The following is a 21,306-nucleotide window of genomic DNA, read 5'->3' as shown; positions in this document are numbered from 1 at the left end:
GTGCCGGCCGCTGCTGTAACTTACCGCTTGTGATGGGGGCGCGGAGGCGATGGTAGTGGGGTGTTTCAAGGCTGTGCTGTCGGTGGCTGTGGTGGTCGAGTTGGTGGCTGTGGTGATGGTGGCTGTGGTGATGGTGGGTCTTTTGCGTGAGTGGGAGTGTGGGAGCTAGGAGTGTGGCTGAAGGATCCTGAGTGAGAGTTGTCAAGATTCCAAAACGGGGGGGGGGTGGGAGGGCGGCTTGGATGAGAGGGTAGCCATGGCAACCTCTGAGCAGCCTCGGAGCAACTGTCTGACCCAGGGTCACCCCTGCAGCAACCTCAGGGCCTCTCTTCACACACACACACACACACACACACATGCACACACGCACGCACGCACGCACACACGCGCACACGCACACGCATGGGCACACACACACACACACACACACACACACACACACACACACACACACACACACACACACACACACACACACACACACACACACACACACACACACACACACACGCCCACGCTGACTCTCACTTTTATGGAGAAAAAAAGACCCACGTTTGGAGCCCTTATCATCTAAGGCAGAGAGAGAGAGAGAGAGAGAGAGAGAGAGAGAGAGAGAGAGAGAGAGAGAGAGAGAGAGAGAGAGAGAGAGAGAGAGAAAGAGAGAGAGAGAGAGAGAGAATGAGTGGAAGCTGTGGCCGGGCAGCTGTCTATACCTCCTCCCACTCTCCTCCATCTCAGACACTTCTGAGTATCTTGTCAAGGCCAGTGATGCCCTCCCCTGCAATGCTACTCCTACTGCTACTATGAGCAACAGTCCACACGTTGGGCAGGGTTGCCAGATGAGTCTGATGATTTCCAGCCCAAAAAATGCTCAAAACCCGCCTAGAAGCACAAAATCCCGCCCAATTCTATTGATTTCTATGGTAAAAATTGGGCGGGTTTTTCTGCTAAATGCCATTTTTACCCGCACACGGCCATCCTAAGCAGCCCAATTGGGCGGGAAACAGCCCAATCTGGCAACACTGACGTTGGGGTCGCGACACGTGGATAGAAAAGGTTCTGATGACACATACAAGAACAATGTTCTCACGACCCATGGATAGACAATGTTCTCACTTCACATGGTGCAGGCAATGTTCTGGGGACACAGGCATAGACAATGTTTTCCACAATACACGAATAGACAATGTTCTTCCTGCAACCATGCTTTGGCCATTGAACGTGCAACATGGATGTGTGTAATTCTCTCAGCCATCATGCTGCAATGACTTTGGGCTTCCAAAGGCTCACAAAACAACCTCCAAGTTCTTGTTTTTTTGCTGCTTAAAAAGGAAACCAATAAAATGGATATTTATTGATTAATTTATTACTTTAATGGTCGAGTTTTTGTAGCCATATATATATATATACTGTATATGTGGAGTATTTTAAGAAAAAAAACCCTGCATCCTCCTGCTCGTACGGTAGTATTGTTTTAGAGAACTTCATCAGAAACGCCTGTTACATTTCTGAAGGTATTAATGTGATTTGTGTTTTTGTATGAATTGTACTTGTTTGTTTTGCAGTAAACCCTTTGTAACAACCCCAGTAATCATGTCTAAGTAGAATTCACACGGCAGACTTCCATATCTAGAGGGCTTTAAAAATAGTGACTTGCGGGTGGCAAGAACCTCCAAGTCTCTGTCCTCCTCCCTTGCCCCCTGAACTGCGGGATAATTTTAGAACGCAGAATGTCCATATCTGAACTTTTGGGAAAGAAAAGGGGGTGAGACTGAAGCCGATGTTTCTCCATTCAGAAATCTAAAAGACCGCACTGAGAAATGTCAACCATCAAGTCATAGTTTACACGTGTCAGACAGCTCTAGAGTCATGGGAAGCCGAGCTAATGAACACTAGAAGAGTGTCTGTGTCTTGTCCAATGGGCTTCACATAAGGACGGCTTCTCCAAACAACCTGTTTGACTCACCACCCCCCCACACACACACACAACCTCTGTTTTGGTCTGTCTGCTAAAGTTAACACAGAAACAGGATGTAGAAATATGTGCGGAATGTATTGTATACAATTTCCCAGTCATGACCCGTTCAAAATGTACATCCGGGTGCACATGTCAATGATGATGTTAATAAAATGAAACTCTTAAAAAAAGGCAACTGCTGTTTTCGAAATAGGGTGTTTCCTACAAGGGAAGCAAAATTATAATAATTTTTGGTAACACTTTATTTTAGGGCTACATCTATTAGCACTAATACATACAATGTACCTGTGTAAGTAACTTGTAAGGTTTGTACAAAGCAAAATCAAACATTTGTTAGGCATGTAAATGTCTTGTTCATGCACAATAAGGGATTTATTACCAATTTAACCTTAGTAAGGACCTAGTAGGCCTTAGCGTTTGCTTAGTACATGCCTTACAAGTTACTTATGCAGGCATTAACATTGCATGTATTAGTGCTAATAGATGTATCCCTAAAATAAAGTGTTACCTAATTTTTTGTGACCTGTAAACACCTTATTTTAAAATATGTGTTAGTTTAGATATGCTCATGGAACAATAACAGAACCAGCAGTTCTTAAGAACATTATCATAGAAGACCCTTTTTTGAGTTTCAAAGAACTATATTGGGAACAGCTCTCCTTATAATGTGTACCATTTCACCAGTGTAATACCATAGTTGTTGAAATACTTGAAATACAGAGAGCCTTTAGTAGGCTGCATTACGACTTGATCATTACTATTCTGGTAATACCACATTTATAACAGGGGTCATATCTAACCAAATTAGTAGACATGCTTGGAGCATAGCCCATTATAATTTGAGCTTCTGAAGGACCTTTTCTAATGTAAAGAACCTCTGACCTCTTTACTATGATCACTTTCCACAGAATCACCCGTGTAACAGCCCATGTCAAGGACCTTTATAAGGGGCAGCCATGGCCTAGTGGTTAAGGAAATGAACTTTAGACCAGAGGGTTGCAGGTTCGAATCCCACCCTTCCATACATATCTCAGTTCATGGCTGAGGTGCCCTTACAAGGCACCTAACCCCACAATGCTCCAGGGACTGTAACCAATACCCTGTACATAACTGTAAATCACTTTGGATTATTAATATGTCAGCTACGGGTAATTCAAACAAACAAATTCATAATGTAGAGTTTGAGCCGTATTTGAAGACCTTTGTACCAAATATTTCCCAGTCGTCTTCATCAACAGCCGTGTTGTCCAGTTGTCTCCATGGCAGCACGGGCAACAAAACATCATGCCAGGCTATAGACCGGCATCACCTCTGTCTCCAAGCAAGCCTCCATTTCTAGCACACGCTCTTATCAGCTGTCAACAAAGCACACCGTGTGAAGAGAGGAAAACTTGCAGAGATTGTTTTGCCCATGCAGACCTCTGGCTCTGAGTGGGACATCACAGGGGCACATCAAAAGGGCTTGCCATACATACGGAGAGATTACACGGACAACAAGCCATGCAACTATACTAGGCACCTTACTTTACAATCAGTGCTTTAACCCCTTAAAACATGGCATTATACATTTGTTGTTACCAGAATGGCAATGATCAAGTTGTATTGCATTACTAAAAGGCCCTGTGTTATGTTACAGTAGAGTGTGGTAATTAACCTTTCAATGACTATTACAGCGTTCCACAGGTGATACGGCGTGCATTATGGGGCTACAGTACGGAGCAAAAAAGTGCTCAACTAAGTACTCACCTAAAAAATACATTTGAAGTGCAGTGCTGTATGCAGGTGTTGAAAATCCCCATAGTTTAGAGGCCTAAGTTCCAGTAGACCACTCTGTACCAGCGTGTAACCGCCCACATAAAGCTTCGTGGCTTACAATGACCACTTTCAAGGTTGGCTACATCAAAATCTTTTTTTTCCTCTCATAGGCCTAGAAGAGGGTCTGATCTTCTATGAAATCAGGCGGGCAAACCTCTGGGCATGATTTCAAAGGTGATGTTACGTAACAATTTTGGAAGCTGTCCAAGACATGAGTCTTTTCCTTATTTTATACAAGGACTGGTAACAACAAATCATCTCAGTGGCCTGCTGATTCATATTGGCTCAACCAATAGTCATAACCAATAGCCACTATTGCTAGTAATACTGCACAAATACAACTAGGCCTAATATGAGAAAATTAGAAATAGATTAAGACATTCCTGCAGGAGGACAGGAGAAGAGGGATTGGGGGACTCTGGGACTGAAAAAAAAAAAACGGACTGGGAATATTTCCGCCTCATTTTCTCAGCAATGGTTGCTAATCAGTTTCTTTGCAAAACAGAAAATGCATGTCAAAGGTTAGTCACTTGGTCCAATTACGGAGCACACTGAAGGGCCCAAAGTTGGCGCTGGCTAATGAAGTATTTACAAAAGCTGCTGAAACCTCTCGGCTCTGGCCACTGTCTCCTAGCGCCTTGTCTCCCTGGGAGACACACGCTGCTGCTGAAAGGGGGAAGTTTACTCTTATGTGACAAAGATAACACGCACGCAAGCATGACTGCATTTTTTGAACGTCCTCTCTTATGCTTGTGATTGGCCTGGCTTTCAGAATTGTTTTAAGATGCTGATGCTGTTATGTGCCTTGGAAGTTACATTGCCAAACTGAATATGAACGAACCCATATGCTTCCACCTTTTTACCTTATCAAATATTGTGTAGACATACCTATGGTTCACTCTATGTACAAACCCCAACTCCATAGAAGTTGGAACACAAGGTAAATTGTGAATAATAACAAAATACTGCCATTTTCAAAATGTTGAATTCTTATTGTGATTCTATTTTATAGTGATTCTTATTTTAGATGGAGAATGCCGACGGCACAAAGAAAACATATCAGCCATCAAAACGGACCAAAATTATTGTTTTGGGGGATATTCATGAATATGTAAAAACAACATGTCTCAATAGAGTTGGGACGGGGACAATAAAAGGCAGCAAATGTCGAGGAAGACTGAAAACAAAACAAAAGACAACACTTAACAGTTAATTACATCAATCGATGAGATGATTTCATATAAAAAAAACAGTGTTAATTCCTATCTTGGACATGATTTCACCAGCTTATATGGTGGATGTATTCCTCGTCATGTTTTGCAACGTTTTCCTTTCTGTAGTGCTTACAGTGTGACAGGTCTTGACCAAACTGCCAGCCATTTTATCACCTGCTAGTCCTTATGATGGAGTTAAACTGTTAAAAACATAGTAGAGCATGTAATTTGTTCTTATAATGTGGCAGTAATTGAAGATCTCCCTTCAAAATGTAATGCACGAGTGACTTTTCATTCTGTTTAAAACCCATTTATATCATTCAGTACTGTATTTAACTCTACAGATCAGGGAGAACAACTTAACCAATGCACTACTGCACCCCCATGCCATCATGGAGGCTGACTTTTGAAGTTAGCACTAACATAAGTTGGATGGTCCATTTTCTCTGTATCAGGATGTGCAAGACCTATTATTTTACAAAAGAATAGACTTCTGCACCTTCTGCTGACTTCTGTAAGCAAAAGACAGTTTTTCATGTCTAGTGGATCTATTTCAAGTGAGCTCGGGTGCATAGGAGAATGATAAACCCCTCTATCATTTGCACACATGGAGCGTTTTTAACATGGTCAATTTTCAATAGCTGTAGGCCTAATTCTTGGAGTGCTAGAGTGAGACTACAGCCAATGTATATTTCATGATGTCATGAACCTATATAATGATATTAATGACAAAAATATGTCTTATATTCACTCAATCATAGTAAATCAAAGGGAATTCAAAAATGTATGTAATAACTATGGTAATTATTCCCTCTGCATCTTTAATTCTGAGTGACTCAGCCTCTCTGTGATGGTCTTATACCTGAACACTCATATTGTCCATCAGTACAATTCATTTTGAAATGTTCTTCTTTGTTATTTTATCTTATTTGGATGTTTATTACATTTCACTGATCCCCGTCCCAACTTATTTGAGACGTGTTGCAGTTATCAAATTAGAAATTAGTAGGCCTACATATGTCCCCCAAAACAATACTTGTTCTCGGTTTTAACACTTAATATGTTGTCTTTTCACTATTCCCCATCTAATGAATGGATTGAATGATAGCATTTTGATTTTATTTTATTCACAGTTTTCCAAACGTCCCAACTTCACCGGAGTTGGGGTTTGTATTTCTATTTGTTTGCACTGTATCTTGACATAATTTCAGAGTGTTTCCTGACAATCTAACTCACTTTGGGCACCACTAAAATCTTTAAAAATACAGTATATATACATATAGTATGTATATATAGCCTATATCAACCTCCTCAGGGGACAAAACAAATCTTCACATCGCAGCAATAACTTTTGAAGTGAAAATCTCTGACATTTAAATGTCAGACTCTGACTCTGAATACGACCATCACCTCACCACACACTGATGGGACTTATTTTTGCTGTTTTTTATTTATTTTTTATTTCAGTAAACAACATGTTTTGCTTGTGCTTCATCAAGTGAACCTGACAAAGCAAAAGCGAAACGCATTGTTCATTGAAATAAAAATAAAAAAACACAAAAAATTAAGTTCGCCAGTGTGTGGTGATTCTTCTCCTATTCTCTGGATTACTTGGCTGCACTTCACCAGTACCTGGTAACTGGCTAAGCTTCATGTTTTTGTTTTGAGATCAGGAAACAACCAAACAACAGCAAAAAAGAAACCCAACTGTTTATCGGTGGGGCGTGTGAGTTGGCGAGGCTGCTGTCGTAACGCAGCCCTGTGTGACGTCGGTCTAACGAAGCCTGTCGTCTGTTCCTGGGCAGAGAGGAAAGAAGATTCTTTCCTCTCTGTCCTGAGCATCACACCCCCGACACCAGCACCACAAACACCAGGGCTGCTGACAGCTTTGGCTGGGCCTGGGACAAAGTTATCGGGAAGGACCCCCATACTCAATACATGCAATGTAATGTCAGGAGCCCGGAGACTCGGTTCCATGGGCCCAGGACAACTGACCCATTTGTCCCTGCCTGTCGGCTTCCCTGACTTCCACCGCCCCCCACCCCCCAACACCACATCCGCCATATCTCACCATCTCTGCCACAACACCTCCACCCAGCCGAGGGCTCTCATCTTCCCCTCACCACCCCCACCCCCAAACCCTCCACCAGCTAAACCCCTGCTGTGCCCAGACAGGGCTGGTTTGCACTGCCTGAGGGAAGACCACACAAAATTGTGTCCATGTTAGATCAGAAAAACGTGGCAAAAAAAACCTTCACATGGCAGCTGGTTGAGTTGAGGAATTTCTCTGTGATGATGAGTAGTGCAACACGAAGGCGTAATGAAAACAGTTAGCAAACCACTCAGCTGTTTCGGTTTTGAAAAAACAAACAATTTTTATGACCTAACAAGCTGCACATGAATAATGGCCAGGTTGTGCAAACTGCCTCTAGGTCCTTACAGTATAGTAATGTGGTATGCATCTGGGAAGAGATGTAGCCTATTATAGTTTAGTGAAGAACTGAGAATACAGGAAAATAAGAAAACAGGGAACAGGGAGTGGCCAAAAGTGGGACAGAGAGGACAAGTAAGTAATATGCAAAAGGATGGCACACCAGAAAAAGAGAGAGATACAGGGAGACAGATGGAGGGTGCAATGGAGAGAGAGAGAGAGAGAGAGAGAGAGAGAGAGAGAGAGAGAGAGAGAGAGAGAGAGAGAGAGAGAGAGAGAGAGACAGAGAGACAGAGAGACAGAGACAGACAGACAGACAGACAGACAGACAGACAGACAGACAGACAGACAGACAGACAGACAGACAGACACAGAGTGAGAGTGAGTGAGAGAAAGAGAGAGTTGAACGTGGTTATTTACATGGGAGGAAGTCGCCTAATTGCCTGTAATAGAGACAGGGATGGTCTGGCTGGTGGAGGGGCTGAGGAGGAGGATGCATCCCGATCATTCAAGGCAGCTCCCCGCGCCTCTGATAAGGAGATAAGGGCCCTCAAGCACACAGAAAGAGAGAGAGAGAGAGAGAGAGAGAGAGAGAGAGAGAGAGAGAGAGATATATATATATAGAGAGAGAGAGAGAGAGAGAGAGAGAGAGAGATAGATAGAGAGAGAGAGAGAGAGAGAGAGAGAGAGAGAGAGAGAGAGAGAGAGAGAGAGAGAGAGAGAGAGAGAGACCGGAGGAGATGACCCTGCCTGCCTGCCTGCCTGCCTGCCAGCCATCCTCCTCACAGGGGGGCCCAGAGGACACCCGGCTGCCTGGGCCTACGTGTGGCTCTGCATCCATGAGAGCCAAAAGCGCCCACCCTCAACTCATACCCCCGTCATACGTCTTGCTCCACCCCCTTCCTACATACGTCAACCGTACCACTCCACCTACGCTGCTACCCCCCTCCTGTTGCCCCATTGATGCCATTAGGTTCATTGGTGGACATGATAAACAAAACCAATAATGTAAGTTGTTTCAAACACAAAACAGGTAATTGGAGTGCTTCTGGGTCTTCCCCTTTTTTCCTTGGTGCGCATAATTGTAGGGGCTCTCAAACTTGGTCTGACTAGCCAAATAATAAGTAAAAAATGTAACCCTGAGTGCCTCAGAATTCCCCTACCTGGACCAATGCAAATTGTTTGCTGCAGTCTATAGTACTTGTGACTTTTGAAAGCCATCCCTACCTCCCGCATGTGACCACAACTCGGTGGAGACGGATGCCCATGCCCATGCCCGTACCCACCATACCCACCCCAGTTCATGCTCCTACTCATCCCAATTCGCCCACTTTGCCTGACTGTGGGCAGTCATGGGTGAGCGGTTAGGGCGTCAGACTTGCATCCCAGAGGTTGCCGGTTCGACTCCCGACCCGCCAGGTTGGTGGGGGGAGTAATCAACCAGTGCTCTCCCCCATCCTCCTCCATGACTGAGGTACCCTGAGCATGGTACCGTCCCACCGCACTGCTCCCCATGGGGCGCCACTAAGGGCTGCCCCCTTGCACGGGTGAGGCATAAATGCAATTTCGTTGTGTGCAGTGTGCAGTGTTCACTTGTGTGCTGTGGAGTGCTGTGTCACAATGACAATGGGAGTTAGAGTTTCCCAATGGGCTTTCACTTCACTTTCATTTGCAGTCAGAGCCATTGATCTCATTGGCCAGGCCCGCGACAAAAAATAATCTGTATAGCCTGATTATCATCTACTTTCAAATCTCTTCGACACGTGGTGTGACCGAAAGCATAACAATTGTCATTTCCCAAACAGCATGGTAGACCCACCTCTATTGGTTGTTTGCTTCCCGACAAAGTGGGAGCAGTTCCCGATTTTTCCGGAGCTCAGAAACGATATTTGAATTGCTCCTGGCCTGACCCATGCATCACTAGGAGGGTACGGCCTGGCCAATCTGATAGTACCCCAATAAATAAAAAGTAATCAAGACCCAATTCTGCTACCCTTATATCTCCCTGGGCACGGGGCAACCCACCCAGTCAACTGCCCTGTTTGTAGTATTTGTCGTAATCAGTGTCTTTCTTATCTGAACAGTACATACGTACTAGTCCCATTCAGCGGCTGCTTTTTTTTACTGACAGTATAAACAAAGTAAATGATGCCAATGACATGGACAGTTGTTCTTAAACAGACAGAAAAAAACCAAGTGACCATTTTTACCATAACATGTGGTGTCGGGCGTTTTGCCAGTGTCTGTTTACATTTTTGTTGTGTCCCACAAAGTGAGCGCATGAAACCAATGACGTACTGCACTGTTCTTTGGTAGAAAAACAAATCATTTCAAATAAACACATGGAAGGCAGCATGCCAGTTTTACAGGAGTAATGACTAGTTTCCAGCTCTCCAGTTTACTGTTGCAAGTTGCTGAAAAATGGAAAAGGAAAAGGAAATGAGCAGGGTCGATGCCAACTAGGATGGTGTTTTTTTATTTTTATCTTTATTTTAAAGGTGTGCTGTGTAATATTTTGAGTCACCACCATCAAATTCTAAGTGTTCACTATGACATGGAAAATGACACTTTTCATAAATGAAAAGGGGGATCTTCTCTGCGTCCGTTGTTCTGAATTTTTCAGATATAGGCCTTTTTAGCTGCAAAATGTACTGTACGTTGATCATACTAGTAGATACTTGTTTATTACTTAGTGAATATTCGTGAAAAGATCAAATTAGGCAGCAGTTTCAATGAGCAGCATTACATTTCCTACTCTGGCCACTATCCTACACAGTGCACCCAGGGCCGGATTAATGCACAGGCTAGATATGACTGCAGCCTCGGGGGCCCCACCTGCCAGGGTCCCCCTGATTGGACAAAAGTGGGAAAAAAAACCCAGCGGAATTTACGACAAGATGCAATATTGAAAAACTCATCTGAGTGCAGTTGGTAGACAGGTTACCCTTAATACCTAACTCCTAAGTATGACACTCACTGTCTATGTAAATTTGTCGTGAAGTATGTCTTCCGGGGGGCCCGAAAGCAATCTGTAGCCTAGGAGTCCCATGGCCAACTTAATCCGGCCCTGAGTGCACCTTTATGTAGCCCACTGTACGTTGATCATACTAGTAGTAGATACTGGTTTATTACTTACTAAACATTTGTGAAAAGATCAATAGGCAGCATTACCATACCTCCTCTGGACACTATCCTACAGAGTGCACCTTTATCAATGAAAGGAGCAAATGAAACATTTCACATTTTGTGTTAGGTGCCAAATCCACACATTATTTATTTTAGCAGGAAATGAATGAATTTGCATGAAAAAATATAGGAATTAGAATCAGAATCTTATTGGCAGGTCTGCATCATAGACAAAGGAATTTGTTTTGGTTCAGATTCATTGCTGACGCGCATACCGTGATAACATAAAGATACAAAGACTATAGCCTATTCTAAACGTGTGGATGGCAGCTGATGCACTGGTCTTGACTGCACCCCACTTGGTCTCCCACATCTGTTGGTCGTTAAACCTGCAAGAGTCACCTCACGTCTTTATTGACTGGCCCTGTCTCGTCCCCAGCCCCATGCTGCTGAAACTGATTACTTTCCCAGTACACTGCTCTTGCGGCAGCATGCTGATGCATCAACTTTTCATCCATGAGAACGAGTTGGGTTTTTATTGCGTCGCTGTAAATCATTTTGAAAGGGACATGACATGGGGGCTTGAGCTGGCATACGCAGCACAGTAAGGCCCCCCAGTGGTCTGTGTTCACACCACACCGATCCCAAAGAATTCTTCACGTACACAGAGGAGTTTAAAAAAAGAACAGCAGATTATCCAGATTCTTTAGAATATAAACATAGCTACGAATCAGCGGTTGTCTTATGTCAAATAAATCATACTTGCAATGCCTAATTCACAATTCTAAGTAGTCCGACTTCAGGCACTCGCACACACTTTCATGGAAATAGGCAGTAAATCAGGGACTGGGCCTTCAGTCAGTCAGGGCCTTCAGAGTGCAGTGTTATTTCAACAGGGATGAAATTCATCTGCTGTCATTACAAGGCATTCTGCAGACAAATGTGTCAGAAAGCCACAAGCCAGAGAGTAATACAAACACTCATAATCATATTGATGTAAGCATGCTCATGACACACACTGCAAGCCTTGATCAAGGCACATGATGAAAGAACTCTTGTTAATGGATATAGATGATATGTCTAGTATTTTCCCTCTGATGCATTTAACCTTTTTTGATACATGACACACACTTGTATGTCTCCACTTAATTGTTATGGAATCAATTGAGTCTTGCTGCAACACCACAGCCTACCTGAGTATTGTTCCAGAAAGTTGAGGCAGTTCATAAGGCAAAAGGAGATCAAACCCGATAATAAGGTGTACTTGATAAAGTGGCCTGTGAGTGTAGAATACCTCATCTTATGAGTCTTCAATCTCCATGAGACCCATTGGACTACAAAAAGGTCAAAGGTTTTTAGTATAGGTCAGGTGGCATTCTCATCTTGTAAATAAACTGCTCGACGAAAAGCAAACTGGAGAACAGTTAACCCCTTAGCGCAGAGCCCTAATGTCACCAAAATTGTAATGGCTATGTCTTAATCTGTTACTTAAGGCTCACTCTATGTCATAGCAATGTTGTTATGATGTAGTATTAGTATTTTCAGCAAATAGTGAATAGGCCCGTCGGCTATCTGTAGTAAGAGGCTCCACCTTGTCAGTAAGCATGGGCTATACTATTGCAGAAATCAGGAGAGGATTCCATGACAAGTGTCATGTTCTGAGGGCAGGATTAGGCCTAATACACTTCTATAAGCCACACTGAGGTGTGTACTGTACACTACAGTGGTGGTGTCTTGTTGATATGGCCTACCCGTCGAGCTGAGCTACAAATTGTTCCTGGGTCAATAGGTAGAGCTAGTTTGGCTGCTGGTACTGTAGCCCATTTTGATGAAGCAGCCCATTACATTTCAAATGTGGTAATAATGAAAGGTCAGGTTGTCTGGAGTGACGGGTCCAAAAGAGAAGCTTTTGACTGCCAAGTCAACTCTCCACAGCTCAAAAAGATAATTGACTGACAAACAAATAATAGGGTCCCATTTCCTGAGAATTTAGCGTGCATTTATCTTTCTAGATGCTATCTTGTCCTCTCTCTAATTCTTTCTCTCTCTCTCTTGTGTGACACCTGCCTTTGCTCCAACTGATTGACAGCACTGGCTTTAGCGATTGTTGACACAACAGATTGAGGTCCTTTCAAGTTTTCCATCTCTCCTGTTTGTGGTCTCTGTGCCCTCTGAGGAAAAGCAGAACAATGCCAGAGTTACTACGCCTCATTAAGCACACTGTCTCTCTAACAGAGCAGTGGAATTTGACTGCCAATATGTGCCCCCCCAAACAATATTTGTGCGGTGCGATGATTTCTGCCCCTATACTGTAGCCTACATTGCGTGAATTGTGTCTCCAACCTCATGTCATGTGCTGTCTGCCTGACTAAGCGTTAATGCACATGGTTTATATCCCTAAAGGCAATTGCATGGCCATAAACTATGTCCCTCTGTGTCTTCTGCTAATTGCAATGAACAACATACTGCAGTAGATGCATACTGTGCACTATGATTTGTGTTGCCGACCAAGCATGTCACTGTGAACTGTCCCTATAGATTGCATGACTGTGGTTTGAAATGAGGATGGATTGCTTCAGCACAAAAATAACACATCTGGTTTCGTTTTGTAAGGATGGACACAATGCCTTAACTTTTCTACTCCCAGTTGAGAAAGCCCTGGGGCAGATGTAGCCTACAATATCATGCACATTGTCCTCTCTGTCACAAGGGAAGGCAGAATGATGACCTCAAACACTGTGTGCATATGTAGACTACATTCCATCTCTCACATGGTAAGGCCATTGAAAACAGCTACTGCACAAGTCAGTGTAGTCTACTAATTTACTATTTTATTTACAATTTATTACATCAATACAGTTATTTCACATGGATGATTGCATATTCTCTGACTGGGCTGGTTGCGAATCCTCATCTTACATTTTCACATACATACAAATACAGATTTCAAACAATAGGCTCTTTTGAACAGGGAGATCAGCACATTGTTTCAGAGTCAAATTCAACATTTGCAGTCAGGATTCTCAGATTCTCTGTACATTCAGCATGTGTTTTGGTCAGGAATGGCCAAGATGGTTGACTAGACTCTATCTATGGTCCCCAACTTCCCATCTCATCACACAGTGAGATGAAATCACATGTGTCCCTCTTTATTGCAGTCAAACACCCGTGTCTTATTCCGTTGCTCTTCTGTGGGCTAGGCTACATGATAGACGTAGCTCTGAATGTTCCTTCTACTGGTGATACAAAATGACAGCACAGCAAATTGCTGACATGTTTAAAAATGTGCTGTCAAGGCTATGTGTTGGGGGTGTTACATATGTGTCACATATGCGACTGCAGTCTCTCTGTTAATATGTTTGCCGTGGTAATGCAGTCATGGCGGTCTCTAAAATGGCAGTGCAAATGGCAGTGACATCACAAGATTCTAATCTACAGGTATACATCCAATCTGGACTATAGTACACTATGATCACGGTCTGTCCAGTAAAGCCATGGACAGACTATGGTGTTCAAAACTCAGCTGCCAGGGTCCGGTGGCAACATATCACTCCCATAACTCAAGCAGTTTCCATCTCCCAGTGAAGTCTCTTCATCACATTCAAAATCCTGCTCCCCACTCCATGCTCTTACTCCTACGTCAGTATCTCTCAGCTCTCCGCCAACCCAACTCCCAGTCAAGGTTCCTGAGGTTCTCTGGCAAGGACCAGGTTGCCATCCTCTGTGCTAGGCAATGGACTGATTATGACTGTTTTCTGTGTTGCGGCCCCAACCTTCTGGAACAGTCTTTATTTGGTGGTCTTTTTCGACTTCATTTGATAGGACAGTGTGAGAGGCAGACAGGAAGCGAAATGGGAGAGAGACGGGGAGGGGCCGGCAAAGGACCCGGGCCGGGAATCGAACCCGGGTCAGCGCATGGCAGGTGAGTGCCCTACCTTTTGGTCACGAAAGGACCCTTTCTGGAACAGCATACTCGTATGCCAAGCTCCCAAATTGGCTTCCCTCAAAAAGCATGTAAAGTCCCGTATGGTCACTGAGGCCTATGGCCTCTGACCCTTTCCCCATCTCTCCCATCCACTTTCTGTAAAACAACCTTGGGTTCCATGAAATGTGCTATTATATGAAACTAAATTAGTATTGTTTTTGTAGTAGTGATTACGGTTGTCCTCAGATTGACAACCTAAAACATCTCCAAACTGATGGCTATTTGAGTGCGCAGAGAATTGGAACAGTGCCGTCAGCCCTGTATTGTTTTGTGTGTTTGGACAAAACATCTCATGAGTTCCAGTAGGCAAGTATGTGGGTCATTCTTGGACAGGCACTTAGGTTCCCAATGTTACCGATGCAGGAGTAAGGCTGAATTGGTCATCTGGCATACAGGGCATTGTCCTGGTGGGTCGGTCGACAGTCTCCAGGGACCGGTACTGTTGTGTTTTTTTTGTTCGTTTGTTTTCTTCTTAGGGACTGGCCCACAATTCAGAGGGGCTCCATCTTCAAAGACAGTGAACTGAGCCAAGCAGGGATTTTAAGTGTCGGGGGGCAGTTCAGGACTAAAATGCTCTGTGTTTTTTAGAGATGCAGAGAATAGACCCAAAACCCAAACAAGCCGAATAACAAAAAAAACAACTCGGTCGAGGCAAAACATAAAGAACTTCTCTAGCTGCTTCAGTGCAATAGAATATACTACTAGATAATATATAATTCTGTTATACTTTTGGTTACAAAAATATAGTTCTGCCGTAAAAAAAAATGCAGTAAAAAAAGGTAACGCTTTACTTTACGGTACAGTAAATACTGTGTACTTTCTGTGTAACAACAGAGTAACAGAAAGACATTACATGGTATCTGATGGGTAAAAGGGGATAATTACAAAGTAAATAGCATGTTATACATATATCTCAAGATCTACTATGAAACTACTGCGTATTTTCATCAAACTTCTCTCTGTTACCCTGCTGTTACCCCATTAATGGTATTTACTTTGTAATTACCCCCTTTTTACCCTATAGGTACCATGTAACTTCTCTATGTTACCCTGTTGTTACCCAGAAAGTACACAGTAATTACATAGGGTAACTGTACCGTAAAGTAAAGCGTTACCTAAAAAAATATAAAATAGTAATCGAGTTATAATAACAATCATCCATACACTTGTTTGTTTCCGTTAAAAACTAATATAAAATGTGTCTTCCTTCATTCCATTGCATAAACAAGCATATAATCTTCAACCCTGCCAACAAAACTATGAACATTGAGCTCTAAAAACATTGTTGTTAGTATTCATCCTTAGGCAGCTCCAGTTCTACTGGCAAATATAAACATGACAGACTAATATCACATCACATTATTGGCATGAGTCACTCATTTCCTCCCTCTGGTATCTACAGGCTGCTTTCATTCAGTTCAGTGTGTGTCAAACCTTGACACAGTTGGATGAACCGGCATGGAGCAGGAAAGCAGCACCCTTTCTTTCCTGAAAGAGAAATCTTAGCGCACATCATGTTTTTGTCTTTCCCACGACTGACAATTTCATTCACTTTATTTCCGATGTTCAGACTCCAGAAGGAAACATCAATCAGCCAGTCAATCAAAGACTGCAGACTAGTGTTTCTCAACGGGGGCACTACAGCCCCCCAGTGGGCGTTGGGGAGCCCTGGAGGGTTGTTGAGAAGGACACGGTTGAGTGGGGGTGGGGCTTAGGGGGCATTGGGGGATTTATGATGAGGTCAAGGGGGGCATTGGCAGATTTATGATGAGGTCAAGGGGATGTTGGGAGGCTTATGATGAAGTCAAGGGGGCGTTCAACAAAGGTTGAGAACCACTGCTGTAGACCAAGCAAGCAAGCAACTGTCCAATTGACATCAATCAATCCAACCAATCAATCAATCTCTTCCAGTGAAAAAAAGTAGGACATGACTCCAGGTGGCCACTTCTCAGCACGTTCGTGGAGACCAGCTTCACGTCGTCGTGCCCTTCTGTCCTCCATCAGTGCCGTGCCAAATATCCAGTCCCAGTGCCTGAAGTACGGCGCGTAGTTCCCCTTGTACTTCTGGTGATGGGCCTGGTGATACCTGGCTCCACTGAAGCAGGGCACCAGGCGATGCAGCGCCCAGGGCAGGTCGTACCCACAGTGGTCGTCCACAGCCAGGTAGGTGTTGAGCAGGTGGAAGACGAGCTCACTCAGCGGGTGGCAGCGAACCAGGGCGGCGGTGCCCTGGGCCAGCGTCTGGAGGGACACCAGCTCGGCGATGCTGCCGTCTTGGGCAGCCAGGGCGAAGGTGTTGTGGTTCTGGTGATGGGCCCGGTGAACCTCCTGGAACAGCCATGGAACCCTATGACCCAAAAAAAAGATAGGGGAGGCCACAGTTGGTTGTCACATTTTTTTTTAAAACTTAAATGTAGGTTAATTTCTTCTAATACAGATTATACAAGAAAACCATTTCATATATTTAAACATTTTATAACCATGTATCATTCAATGCTTGATGGGTCAGGCACAACTGGATAGTACTACGGCCCATTAAATCCATTTTCTTCAAAATATAAGCTGTCAAAGGCACCTTGCATCGATGTGACAACCAACCCAGTGGTTAGCGTCCTTTGGTGGCTGAGATGTGATGACTATGACAACCAATCCATGTAACAACCAAACCTGGTTTCCCTTACACATACATTGCACCGCATACAGACAGACCGTGCTTGACCTTAAAACCTGCAGTGGTTGCACTTTCCGAATGAACCATGTTGACTTGTTAAAACATGCATGGTGGATACAGGCACATTGTTAAGTCAACGACATGTTGTAACATTTTTTTCAGAAGGATAGGTGGTGGGTAGAGCATGCCAATTTGGTTACACTTTCCGTTTCAATAGCAAACATCTTCAGATTATACAGTACATCAAGACACCACAAAGCCCAATTTGACACAACCACCAGACTTATCTTTCATCACAGATAACCACCTTTACCATCCAATAAAAAATAAAATAAATAAATAAAAATATTTTGACTGCATCAGAAAGTCTTACACAGGAGTGCATCAAACCCTTTTCATACTTTTTGAAGTGGACGCCCATTTTTGGATGGACACTCATACTACTGGACACATTTTGTGACCTGAAGCAATCCCTTCTGCTTTTGTAATGATTTAAAAACCAGGCCTACCAATCTTTTGGGTCTCTCTGTCACAATCCCCTGCAAGGTTAAATGAGGCATCCACCCATATGCTATACTCACTAATTATATTGAAATTTACCTTAGGCCTATATTTACTTGCAATTAACAATAATAACTTTTCTTAAGCAAGTTTCAGTCTCAGTATGACATGAAGCTGATTTCAATGCAGGTTGAAAAAAGGCTCCCATGACAGTGCACAGGGGGACCTCTAACTTAACCACACTGCTTATGCAAATTGGAAGAATGTCCATTATTTGATTCAATAATGGCTTCAAAGATTCTTACCGGTGCATGAAATAATGCCACCCGAAGAAAAAGGTGTCGAAGAGGAGCAAGCACAGGGCTATCTCTTTGAGGGCAAGGAAGCAAGACGGCGCCTCATCAGGTAAACGTAGTCCGCGAAGGCTTTGGAAAAACGCAACAGAGGGCAGGATGCCACACAGGTACTTGAGGATGATTCTTCCAAGGCAGTCAAGCCATCTCTGTAGCTGAAACGACTCATTAATCCTTCCATCGATCCTGTATTTATAAATCCACTGGCAACGACCACCAAGTATGTCCAGCAACAAGTAAGGAGCGCAGAAAATCAAGTGGATGGAAAACGCAAAACATGCGGCGAGCAAAGGTGACCGCAACAATACCTGTCTCTCGCGCATCAAGTCCCAAAGAGGCTGAAGTACAAGTTCAGGATATCTGTCAGCTAACCAGCACGTGTTATTCATCACGTTGTTTTAAAACTGTGACAACTGTTAAGTGCGCTTTCAAATTATCCCCGTTCCTTTTCATACAAACACGCCTTCCACGATATGGTCATCATACGAGTAGGCTACCCGATGGTGTTCCCAACAGTGACCAACGAAACCAGGGGGAAAAGAGCTCTCCACAATGTGGTTGTCCTCAACGCTTTCCCTTTCACTGCATTTTATCACTGGGTCTGCCAAAGGATTAGTCATCAATTTGGTATTTGGTGGGAGAAAAGTCCGATGAAAGCAGCAAGGAGTTTGTCGTCAAAGAAATCTGCCCACCCCAAAGACATTCTGAAGTTGTGACGGAAATATTCTGCAGAATGCGTGATGTAATATTTAGCAACGTGGTATCCACGGGTACTAGAAGACCACAGTGAAGGCTACTTTTTGTTTGACTTTGCCCATACCTACAATTTGCATGATGTATTGCAAGGCAAAACGATAACGCAATAAAACGTATTGAGCGCAAAAGCACTTGGTAAGTACCTGACAGCCCTGAAGGTAGGCTTCAAACAATGCCGTGAGCGTTTACCCCATATTTTGACGGGTTATGTTACCAATTGACTCCAAGTGTGTGTGTGTTTGCCAGGTAATATGAGATAACTTTGTTGTAGTTGTGAATAATTTTGATTGAATAATAACTTTGTAGTCGTAAATAATTTTAATTGATTAGCCTAATATTCTCAATTAAACACAGCATATCACATTTGTAACACTGGTATCATAGCCTACTTGAGGTGCTTGTATGATAAGTGTTAAAAACAATAGAACAACGGGGGAAAAGTTCTTTATCATAGAGTTTTATTGTATAAACATCAAAATACTCTCACTCATCCCTTGCCCCACAGTATCATTTTAGAGTGCAAAAATAAGCTCCCTTCAAGTCATATTCAAAGTCATCCTGAGTTGGAGGTCTCTCAATGGGTTATGTGGGTACAGCCTACTGTGTCACAGCAGTGCCCATATCCAGTGTGATCAACAGGTGCCAATGACATGCAAGAGGTTTCTCACACATCCTCTGTTTCCATTTCTGGAGAACACAGCATCAAAACAAAACTGCACTTGAAGAAAAAAAGAAATCTCCCCACAACGGATACATATTATTTGGTCGACAGGGCTGTCTTCCTTCACAGCCCTCTTGAAACGGTTATCTCATTCAGTGCAGACATATTGACAAATGTTCCCATTTATGTCTTTAAAAAAAATCAAACAGAAACATTAAAATGATCCCAATTTACCAAGTTCAAAAAGAATCGAAGTACAGGCCAGACACAAACCTGACCACTTGATTGCCGGTAAACAAAGTGAAAACAAAAAGAGTGCTACAAGAAGAGAAAGGGGGGAAAAACACACATTTTGGTCCATATCAGACTTATCACATAAGACAAAGAGAGAAACTTGGTCATGCAGCAGTCAAAGTAACTGGAAGCTAAATTATTAGTGGACATAAGACAGCAGCATCAGCGATCTGAGGAGTGGCAGGGGGGAAGATCATGAGGATTTTAACCACTGCCCAAGTGTCTGCACTGTAACATGCTGCTTCACCCTGTAAGCTAGTCACACTGTAAGCCAAAGGAGCACAGTCAGGGCAGGTCTGGGCCCCAAAAACACTTGGGCATTTTTTTTGTCTAAAACTGGCCCCTCACACACACAGTACAAACAGTTTTGTACTACTCCTTTCTTGACAGTCAACAAAAACAAACAACAGTATCAGCCCCTGAGGACTGCTGCCCCCCTGGGAAAGTGTCCTGCATGCCAGATTACCATTCCAGCCCTGTGTACAGTGAACGCCTTCATCCAGAACAGTGCTGACCAAGTTAATCTGTAATTCCTCTCGCTAAGTAAGGTGGGTTTATGTGCTGCTGGGGGTGGATTTTGGCCATGTCAGGAAGAGATGGGCAGTTTATAGGGGGCTATTTGTAAAATAAACTGAACAGTCAGTGTGCCATTATCAAAAGGCATGCTACAGGCTGAAAAGCTGGTACTTTTTTCAGAGGACAGAGCAGCGAGGGACACATAAACTGTGGGACATTCTGGAGAGAATCAGTTGTGAGGATGGCAAAGCACACTGGGTAATGTGCCTGGCAGTGAGCCAGTTGTTACCCTCTTTTAATGTGTGTGTGTGTGTGTGTGTGTGTGTGTGTGTGTGTGTGTGTGTGTGTGTGTGTGTGTGTGTGTGTGTGGGAATGGGAATGGGAGGGGGCTGTCTGTGACCTGTAGTTCTGTGGAAGGATACACAGAACTCAAAGCTGCAATACAGTGCTTTTCATGATCACCAGTGCCTTTAGGCAGACAGGGGGACTTGATGGATGTCTAATGAACCCATTTTTGTGGATAAAATTGAAATTAACTTTGCGAGTGCTACAAACAAAAAAATGTCACCTCTCAATCTTTAACAGTCCAGAAGTGCTCCAGAGCTGTGAATATGAGTGTGGAACGATTCAGTCCAATTTCAAACGGAAAAGACTATTCTACTAAATGCGGTTTGAACACAGTAATACATACAGTATATAAAAACACACATTGTATAGCATTTTTGCTCTAGACTTTAATGCCCTCGGTGAAACGAATGGGCTGGGCTATTACAACAGGTGTAGGGGGACTGGGTGATTTATGTACAGAACAAGGCCTGTGGTGGGCACCATATTCAGAACGGCTCCATCCCTCTGACTCTGACTCTGACTGGGATCACGTCAGCCAGCATCTGCTTCTAGCAACAAACCAGCAGCTGACTGGTGGAGACGCACTAATCAGTTATACCAGCTGCCGAGCATGGAGGAGAAGGAAAGAGAGGAGGGGAGTCTCTCCAGCTTTGATTG

The 21,306-nt window shown here is 43.5% G+C and overlaps 1 protein-coding gene across 1 annotated transcript; it reads right to left on the bottom strand.

The window, feature by feature from the left end:
* Window positions 1-15,671: 15,671 nt before the first annotated feature.
* Window positions 15,672-18,475, bottom strand: LOC134445826 (cholesterol 25-hydroxylase-like protein). The gene is made up of 2 exons (XM_063194931.1): window positions 18,027-18,475; window positions 15,672-16,896 (listed from the first exon to the last, which is right to left on the bottom strand). The coding sequence occupies exons 1-2, from the start codon at window positions 18,461-18,463 to the stop codon at window positions 16,443-16,445; spliced, it is 891 nt and encodes a 296-aa protein (XP_063051001.1). The 5' UTR covers window positions 18,464-18,475; the 3' UTR covers window positions 15,672-16,442.
* Window positions 18,476-21,306: the final 2,831 nt, after the last annotated feature.

The sequence above is a fragment of the Engraulis encrasicolus genome, chromosome 3 (assembly GCF_034702125.1).
Source record: "Engraulis encrasicolus isolate BLACKSEA-1 chromosome 3, IST_EnEncr_1.0, whole genome shotgun sequence".
NCBI classification, from domain to species: domain Eukaryota; kingdom Metazoa; phylum Chordata; class Actinopteri; order Clupeiformes; family Engraulidae; genus Engraulis; species Engraulis encrasicolus.
The sequence above is the reverse complement of the archived record's forward strand: the minus strand, read 5'-3'. Positions and strand labels throughout refer to the sequence as shown.